The 9813-nt window shown below is 37.0% G+C and overlaps 1 protein-coding gene across 2 annotated transcripts; it reads left to right on the top strand.

Moving 5' to 3' along the window:
- The first annotated feature begins 281 nt into the window (after positions 1-281).
- LOC111803585 (protein ACTIVITY OF BC1 COMPLEX KINASE 8, chloroplastic) lies at positions 282-8838 on the top strand. Of its 2 annotated transcripts, none has more exons than XM_087127637.1 (21): positions 282-935; positions 1788-1923; positions 2043-2209; positions 2348-2468; positions 2599-2699; positions 3601-3699; positions 3882-3992; positions 4081-4160; positions 4248-4317; positions 5018-5091; positions 5265-5334; positions 5481-5569; positions 6239-6363; positions 6921-7001; positions 7079-7139; positions 7248-7302; positions 7387-7485; positions 7585-7674; positions 7959-8018; positions 8103-8226; positions 8367-8838. In XM_087127637.1, exons 1-20 carry the CDS (start codon positions 462-464, stop codon positions 8217-8219), a joined length of 2280 nt encoding a protein of 759 aa, XP_086983763.1. In that variant the 5' UTR covers positions 282-461; the 3' UTR covers positions 8220-8226; positions 8367-8838. The 2 variants fall into 2 exon arrangements, with proteins under 2 accessions (XP_086983763.1, XP_086983762.1); XM_087127636.1 differs by having other exon boundaries at positions 282-941.
- Positions 8839-9813: the final 975 nt, after the last annotated feature.

Raw genomic sequence — 9813 nt, 5'->3', positions numbered from 1 at the left:
AAAAAACAGCGCGTGCTATCACGCAACTAAAGTGTAGAGAAAAAGCTCTAGACTGCCAACCACAGGATTACGAGGGGTCCAACGCCGACACGTAGGCCGAAAAGCGTCAAAAATGCCTAAACCAATCGATCGACACATGTTTTGTGGCCCCACACGAACTTTTGGAACCAATGAGAATCCCCAACACCCATCTTCTCATGCCACGTGTCACTATCACCTCCACTCCTTCAATTTTCGTTTGCCCAATTTATTTTTATGTTTTGTATATTTTTTCATAAACTAAAATTCGTAATTTTTCTGGTTCGCTGTCTACTTCACCACTTCTCCTTCTCCCTTCCGTTTCTCTGCACTTTCCACCATTGCCGCTCTTTTTTCCCCCCCGTTCTTCAGAGCTAGGGTTCCGTCGAATGAATCACTGACCTTCAATTTCAGTTCCGGGTGGAAGGATTTTCTTCTTCTTCATGGCTAATTCCCTGCCTTTACCTGAACTCGTTTTCATCTCACCGAAGCGTCTTCTATCTTCTTCCAGTCCCAGTTCTTCGCTCAATAGGATTCCTTTTTCTAGAAGTTGTAGGCTTAGTGTTCTTCTTCGCACGAAGGTCCGGGCTGTCAGAGAAAACGGTGTGGTTGCTGAAGGGAGAGAGAATCAGCTGAGCAAGGAAGTTAATGGATATGGACTTGGAAGTAACGGAGCTGCTTACAGTGCGAATGGTAGTTACAGGGATAATGGTTGGGTTAATGGCGGAGTTACGGTTGTGGAGAGTGAGAGTGGTGGAAGCAATGGGAGATTGGTGAAGTATGTTAATGGAAATGGTGTTGCTGCGACGGTGGTGGGGGAAATTCAAGCTTCGAAGTCGATGGAGGAGGGGAGGAAGAAGAGGATAGAGGAGATTGGTAAAGAAGAGGCTTGGTTTAAGCGGAGTGACCAGCAACAGGTCGAGGTTTGATTCTGATTAATTGATTCTTTGCTCAGTTTCTGCTTGTTTCTCGTTTTTATTTCTTGATTCCATTAGCGGTGAGGTTCTATGTAGTCCGGTGGTTTTTATCTTCAAACGTCATATAGCTAGTATATGTGCACGTACAATCTCTGATCAGGAATTGCTTGAACAGCCTATTTGGGAGGTCCCAAATCCTAGATTCGAGCTTCATTTGGGTGTACCGAATTTTACATGACACTGAACTGGGAGATAATGGCTTCAACCATTTCCATTTTAACCTCTCCTTTAATTTTGATAATCCCAATTTCGGGCGTGGTTAATCAAAATTACTACCTGAACCCACAATTAAAGGGTGGTAACGAATCAATTGGATTACTCTTAAACTTTTGGGTCTAATTGGGATTTAGTTATCCGTCAAAGTTCATAATACCTTCTATTATCTGCTCCTTTAGTAGTGTGTAATCACATTTCGCTCCTTGAAAATAGAAGTGTTTCACTTTAATTGTCAAATGCAATCTTAACTACAGGTGTATAAAATTCTCAGAGTAAGCATTATGATTTTAAAATAAGATTGCATCAGTCTTGGTAATGTCCTCGTGATGTAAGTTGCAATCTGAGTGCTTCTTGATGAAAAGCGGCACGTTTTGGGACTTGTTTTTTCATTATGAAACTATAAAAAACCTGGTAGTTTAAGTATGAAGCATCAACATTGCTTTGCGTTTTCCTCCATATTTTAGGTAATTTTAATCTCTCCTTTTTATTTTAGGTTGCATTTTATTCCACACTTTTGGTCAGTGTATAGGTCTTTTGTATTTCATTGCTATGTATATTTTCTGTTGGGGTTTTCAGGTTTCTGTGGCACCCGGTGGACGCTGGAATAGATTTAAAACATATTCAACAATTCAGAGAACCTTGGAGATATGGGGATTTGTTTTTACTTTTATCATTAAGGCTTGGCTTAACAATCAGAAATTTACTTATCGAGGTGAGCCCTTTTGCAACATGAATGCTGAACACACTCCGAAAATTTCCCTTCTGGATTCGATAGTACTATTGGAGGATATGAATGTTTCCTTCATTTCACGGTCTATAATTTTCTTTTAGGAGGAATGACAGAAGAGAAGAAGGTTGCAAGAAGAAAGATCCAAGCTAAATGGTTGAAAGAAAACATTTTAAGATTAGGTCCAACGTTTATTAAAATTGGCCAGCAATTTTCCACAAGAGTGGACATTTTACCACAAGAATATGTTGACCAGTTGTCGGAGCTTCAGGTTATTATCTCTCTTATTTATGCTTTTACCTTTCTGTGGTTAGGCCTGTTGCATATAAATTATATATGTTTTCAATTCGAACAATGTAATATTTCAATGAACTTTGCTTAGACTGATGGATTCTCATGTTCAATTCAGGATCAAGTTCCTCCTTTCCCATCTGAGACAGCAATATCAATAGTTGAAGAAGAGCTTGGAGGTCCTTTGGCCAATATATTTGATCAGTTTGATCATGAACCGATTGCTGCTGCTAGTCTTGGTAAACTCGATTCACATTTTCTGTAGCTTATCGTGATATATGTTAGGAAATTTAGTTTAGCTAAAGCATTTTGAAATTCTCTGTTTGGTGGCTTATTTGAATGCTTAATATGGGTAATCTCTTTGTTCAGGTCAGGTTCATCGTGCAAGATTGAAGGGGCAGGAAGTTGTGGTGAAAGTGCAAAGGCCAAGTCTAAAGGAACTCTTTGATATTGATCTTAAGAACCTAAGGGTTAGTTTCATTATTGGCTGAAATTTGTACTTTTACTTCTCTGTGGGTGCTCAGAAATCAGAAATATAGTGATTTCATCTTGTAACACTGCATTTTTTTTGGTTTCTATTTCCTGCTGTAGTTGATGATATTGCCAATGATACTTTTTTCTGGCTAGGAATTTTCTTATACCTTCTGTTTTCAAAATTTTAATAAATTGTGGTAAATATATTAATTTGTTTGTCACTAAACTATGACAGTGCTCTTCTAAAATGCAAAGGCACCTAGGGGTACTAAAATATCATGGCGGGAGTTGTCTTGGACAGGGTGGAATTCCTTTTTCAGGCTGTATTTTTCTAATTGTCAAATTATTGTTAAAATATTTTAGGGATATTTCATTACCTTACCTTACCTTACCTTTTGGTCTTCCCTTACAAAAATAGAGACTTTCAGTAACCTTATACAATTGCAAAACCAGGCTCTACACTTGTACCCAGCATCTTTTCAATGTAGGACTTTGTCTAGGGAACTCTGATCCATTTAGTCGAATCTTTCTCAAAATCAATCTTATTAGTCAACCCTCCCTTCTTAGAATACAAATAAAGATGAAGAGAAGGAAGCAAGTGACATACATTTGTCGACAAAATGAAAGGTGGAAAAGGAGCTAAAGAGGAGGGAGAGAGAATAAGAAGAAGAAAATAGAGACAATAGAACTTTTGTGTTAGAAAATGTAGAAAAGGTGTTGAAGTATTAAGAAAAAATTATGGACCTCTCTAAGTTGTGCAAAGCACTTGCCTGCTGACATTTGAAACACTGAACTATATGTTTATCACATCCAAATTGCTTTACGATCGTTGAACTTGCATGGTAGAAAGGAATTTTTGGTATGCATCAAAACCTTCGATATTTAATTTTATTTCAGGTCATAGCAGAATACCTTCAGAAAATTGACCCAAAGTCGGATGGTGCAAAGAGAGACTGGGTTGCTATATATGATGAGTGTGCTAACGTCCTGTATCAGGTATCAACACTCCCTCACCTATTACTCTGAGACACGAGCCCCCCTACGTTAGATGGATGTAAAATTTTATTGCAAACCTGCAGATTTATTTTGATAAAGCATTAAATCCCTTGTTTATTTCTTTCAAATTCTTAGCCAGTGTGTTTAAATTCTCATTGTATCAAATATTATGTTAATTTCAGGAGATAGACTACACCAAGGAAGCAGCTAATGCTGAGCGGTTTGCAAGCAACTTTAAAAACTTGGACTATGTGAAAGTTCCATCAATATTATGGGACTATACTACCCCACAGGTGTTATCACTTAGTTTGTACAATTTAACAATTATTACGTTTGGAAAATTGTTTTTACCTCTATTGTTTCATTTTGAAATGACTGCAGGTTCTGACTATGGAGTATGTTCCTGGAATTAAAATAAATAAGGTTAAAGCTCTGGATCAACTAGGCATTGATCGAAAACGGTCAGTATCACCTACAATTTGTTATTTCCTTCATGATAATTGCAGGAAATGAACTCATTGTTATCATTGGTTTCTTATGTGATATAGGTTAGGTCGTTATGCCGTTGAATCTTACCTGGAGCAAATTCTGTCTCATGGATTCTTCCATGCAGATCCTGTGAGCTCTAATTACTACATCTTGTTTAAGTTAATTCTAGTCTTAAAAAATGTAGGATTTTCTTGTGTACTTGATTATGGATAAAGTTGGTTCCGGTGCCGGTGCCTAAGAGAATTCATAGAACTTCATTCAAAGTATCCCATATGTTAAGATACACAAACTTGAATTATGTTGAATTTATAAAGCCAAAAATCTACGGTGAAGCTTCTAATTGACTCTGCCTGCTTTTACTGTTGTACATATAAAGAACCTACATTACCGTCGGTGCATTGAAGTCGTACCCTTATATCTGTAGCTACCCATCTAATCATTGCTTTGGAGCACCTAATCTGTCGTGGTTATATTACAAACTATTTCACGACCAAGGTTTAAGATTTTATGTCATTTGGACATAATCTGAAATCTTGTAAAATGACACGTGAATGGATATACCAGTCAGATCAATTGAACTGTTTTCAATTAGAAAAAGAAACAAAAAAACTTTTCATATCAATATTTTTAACAGGACGAAATCCTCAAGTTTTCAATTCATCTGCTCTGGAAGATAATTTTGAATTAATATTCATATGGTCAACCTTCTAAGATCTAGCCTTGCTTACAACAGTCTCTAGACGTTTGTGAATGTGGGTTATCGGGATGAGGTTACTCCTATTTTTCTTTCCTTTTAGAATTGACGACAGAAATTTTGTACCTTTTTCAGCATCCTGGGAATATTGCTGTCGATGACGTCAATGGAGGAAGGTTGATCTTTTATGATTTTGGAATGATGGGAAGGTACTAGCCTGTCCTCCTTCCATGAAATTAACCCTCGAACAGAAAAATAACAGAAGGAAAGAAAAAAAGAAAAAAAAAAAAAAAAAAAAAAGAAAGAAAGAAAAGAAAAGAAAATCAACCTTAAATGGCCACAATATTTTTCTAACATATTGCTGTGTGTTGGTGTCTTGCAGTATCAGTTCAAATATCAGAGAGGGTTTGTTGGAAACGTTCTATGGAGTGTATGAGAAAGATCCAGACAGGGTACTGAATTTCTTAAAATGCACCATTGGCTTTCATTCCACCACATGAAGTTTATTTCTGTTTCTGTCACCTTAAGTTGACGTACCAATACCATCGTTTATTCCTTTTAACGTTCAGTTGTTTACAAGAATCCTACATTAGTGCAGGTTCTTCAAGCAATGGTTCAAATGGGAGTTCTTGTGCCTACTGGAGATATGACGGCTGTTAAACGAACAGCTCAATTCTTCCTCAACAGGTATATTGAAGAGAAACTTGAATAAACTTTAGAGGATACCTTGCGGATCGATATTCATTTCTTTCATTCTTTCTTTATCCTGTTACTTTTTTTGGGTGGTAGTTGTTAGATATGAAACACATTTCTTTTTCCCTTCCCTTTTGTAATAAGAAAATCTCCAAACTGAGGGGGAGGGGTTAAAAGGAACTCCTCCCATTGGTAAAACAATGAGTCCATACTATAATTATGATAGGGAAAAACTTCAACTGAGAGCCAAATTAAAAAAACAGAAAGAGAGAGAGAGATTCAAAAAAGCTTTTGAAGGGCCTTTCTTTATCACTGAAAAATCTGTTCATGAGGATTTTTATTTTAATGTTTTGACAAACTTAACAATCATACGGTGTTATTTTATCTCTTAAGAGTACATACCATATTAGGAATCAATCAGAGAGTTCAATGAGATAAGCAGGTTGCATTCAGTATTTAGGAAATTGACACTGCTTATAATTATGCTTTCAGTTAGATGTCTACTGTAGTATTGTAATTTTTGTCGCGCTTAACCTGAAAACTTGATTTATTGTACTTATCATGGGCAGTATGTTTAATGGTGACTTGTTTGAACTAAGCAAGCAACTATGATCAATTCTGCACGAATTTTCTGACCATGGAATCTTGAATTCGAGTTCCCAGTTTTGAAGAACGTCTGGCTGCACAGAGAAGGGAGAGAGAGATGGCAACCGCAGAGCTTGGTTTTAAGAAACCATTGACAAAGGAGGAAAAGTTAACGAAAAAAAAGGAACGCCTAGCTGCAATTGGTATGTAATAACCCAGTTGAGCACCCCAGTGTCCAATTATGCTTTAATTGTTTCCTTTTCTTATTATTATAATAATTATTTTTATGAAGAAAAAAAAACTCCCGGTATGCTTCACACGGTGAAAAACAAAAGAGTCTATGTATGAATATCTAATCTAAGTGCTTATCAGGTGATTACTAAGTTTTTCCTTTGAACCTATATGAAAAAATACTTATGATAAGAAAAACTTTCAATTTTGTGTCTAGTAAGCCCGTGAATTTTGAAAAAAATGTTGAATTGGTCAACGACTTTATTATACAAAAATTAAGGGATTTATTTGATACAAAATTGAAAGTTGGTAGATTTATTACACTTTTTTAAAGTTTAAAATCTATTGGATACAAAATTAATAGTTGGATGTATTAGACACTTTGTAATGATTAAATAGACATAAAGTTTCAAACTAAACTTGTAATTTTACCATGTTAAAACATTGTTTTGAAATACCTGATGCTACAAAAACCCACAGTGAACTTGTGTCTGCTCTCCCACTTATAGTTGTTGCACTCTCCTAACAGGGGAAGATCTATTAGCCATTTCAGCAGATCAACCATTTCGGTTTCCTGCCACATTCACATTTGTTGTTAGAGCATTTTCAGGTAATTTGCAAGAAATATGAACGGTTGCAAAATCTTTTGAATAATGTTTAACGCTGAAAAAAAAAAAATCTCTGCAGTACTAGATGGCATTGGGAAGGGCCTTGACCCACGATTTGATATTACTGAAATTGCCAAACCGTGAGTTCTGTCTGAGCTCTAAATTACATTTAACTCCTTTCATCTTTGACATTTTAGTTTGTGCAAGTTTTTCTGTTTATCTTACTCGGTTTAATTTTCGTCTTTTAGATATGCTCTGGAATTATTGAAGTTTCGGGAAGCCGGGATTGAAGTTGCCTTGAAGGTTAACATGATTATCTTTTTACATGTTGTCTTATTTCATATAATTCATTTATCGCTATCTTGATGACTTCTTACAAATGCTCAGGATTTCAGAAAGAGATGGGACAGGCAGGCTCGTGCATTCTATAACTTATTTAGACAGGCCGAAAGAGTTGAAAAACTTGCTGAAATTATCCAAAGACTGGTAATGATTACAAACCTTTCTGAAATGAATGAGTTTGTCAAACTTCAATTTACCTTTTCAAGTTTTGAATATGGGACCTCAATTTTATTTAATCAACAGGAGAAAGGTGATCTCAAGCTTAGAGTTCGGGCTTTGGAATCTGAAAGAGCGTTCCAACGTGTTGCAACAGTTCAGAAGACGCTAGGAAATGTGAGTTTTTCAGTTGGTTCACATGCTTGCCTGGTAGCCTGTTTGCATGTCAACATATTTTGACCACATTAGCAGTTTAGATCTATAGAGATCATACAGATTTCCCATCCTTGTACGCATGAAGGATGGGAGGTCCATCAAGATCCAAATAGAAATTTTTCGTGAAAGTTGAGAGATAAACATTTTTTAGACCTTTAGAAAACCAGCATAACTTTCAGTATATGTTGGATCGATTATGTCTGGCTAGTTCAATATTCCAATTTCCACATTTTGACTATGAACAGGCTATAGCTGCTGGAAGTCTAATCAACCTTGCAACAATATTATATATCAATTCGATTCGGGTAAGATGTTCTCTTATTTACTCTGAAATTGCTGCCACCGTTATTTCCACGTGATTATTGAATAGTTTCAATGCTTTTTTCCAGACGCCTGCCACTATTGCGTACATCTTTTGTGCCTTTTTCGGGTTTCAAGTGCTCTTCGGTCTTATCAAGGTCAAAAGATTAGATGAACGGGAGAGGTTGATAACAGGGACGGCTTGAAAAATAGGTGAGTAATTCCGTGCTCCCTTCCTCCACCCCTCTCGTGACATGACATTGCCCTCGCATGTGGATCCAATTCCTTGAAAATTATAAGTTGAATTTCAAGTGATCCCGATCATGACGACCTTCTAAATCAACATGTTTCAGGTTTCCGAGTTATGATTCCCAGCAAATGAATCTACTTATAATCCATCATCAAATTGTAGATAGAAGGCACGAGTCTGTAGATTGAGGTATAAATCATCTAAAGATTACATTAGATGATTATGGGTTGAAAAAGTGAGCACTTCTTCCGAGCTTGCTGAAATCTTATCACACGAATTAATTTTCACCATATGGTTGGTTAACCAGCTCTGTTTCTGAGTATTTTGAGCTCCCCTCGTATGCACTCCCCAGGTGTGTCGTCAAGTCTCGCAGCAGTTATATTTTTAAACAATCGAGTGTCGAAATTGGAATGATGTTTGTACCGTTCTTATTAAACATTGGAAGATGTCAATATATTATGCAGAATGCTGCTGCATAGAGTTATTTGTCTCCCCTCGTTAATGTACATATGTAGATGCAAGAGGTAATTCAATTCTGAGTCCCATTTCCGGGCCCCCCCTTTTTTTGTTGCTTATTTCATTATCTCGTCTTTCTTCGCACTACAATTGGGCCGCAAAAGGTACCATGAAGATCGGAACTTAAAGTTTTTCGTTGTAAACTACAGTTACTTATAAAAGGTTTATCCTTGACTTATTAGAAGAGCATCGTTTGCACTGTAATTTTTCCCACCGAAGTAGATAGTTTACATAGTGTATGAGTTATGCGACTTTGCACCACCGAAGAGAGTTGCTGACTGTAGACAGCCTTCTTCATGTTTGAAACATTTTATTTTATCCCATCCTTAGCACTTAACATCTACTATGTTCACATCAAGACCTTCTCTTTATTCTTTGAAGTACGAAAGCTCTATTTATTAGGCAGCCAGAAACGTCATCTTCGGAGGAGTTGCAGTTTCCACAGAGGAAAGAAGTTTGAGGTTTGAAATTAACGAAATCGACTTAAGAGAGAGAGAGAGGCTTACCAAATTGAAGGGTTTAACGGAACCCACCACTAGTTCATTGGATTTCGCACGTCCGTGCCCAACCTGAGCGAAGTAGGAGAAGAAAATCATAAAGATAGCAAATCGTAGGGATCTCATTGAGTGGAGAAAGTTTAGCTGTCAACTAGGATGGAGTAAGTAGCGTTTTATAAGATGAAGCAACTTCTTCAGATCATGGGATTCAGAACTAGACAGGCACCGACAAGACAAGATCTTGAAAGCTTCTTCAGACAAAAATATTATACTGGTACAACTGATCTCTATTCTCATTGATACATGTGCTTTTATGAAATTGAGCTTGCTTTTGACCTGTCGCCTGATTCCTTGGCAGCGAAGCTCGACCCTCAAGGGTATGGGTTGGCTTTCTTTGGTGCCTTTGTCGCATGCATCCATAAACAAAATGAGGGGAGCTGATGTGCGTGGAAAGTTGTCATTGATTTGGTTTTATCCTCAAGATTCTCCGAGCTGTCACTTCTCTCTTGGTCTGGTTGCTGATCCACCCTCACGTTG

Source organism: Cucurbita pepo, chromosome 10 (assembly GCF_057944985.1).
Source record: "Cucurbita pepo subsp. pepo isolate OVF chromosome 10, ASM5794498v1, whole genome shotgun sequence".
In the NCBI taxonomy this organism is placed as follows: Eukaryota; Viridiplantae; Streptophyta; class Magnoliopsida; order Cucurbitales; family Cucurbitaceae; genus Cucurbita; species Cucurbita pepo.
This window is presented reverse-complemented; position numbering and strand designations above follow the sequence as displayed.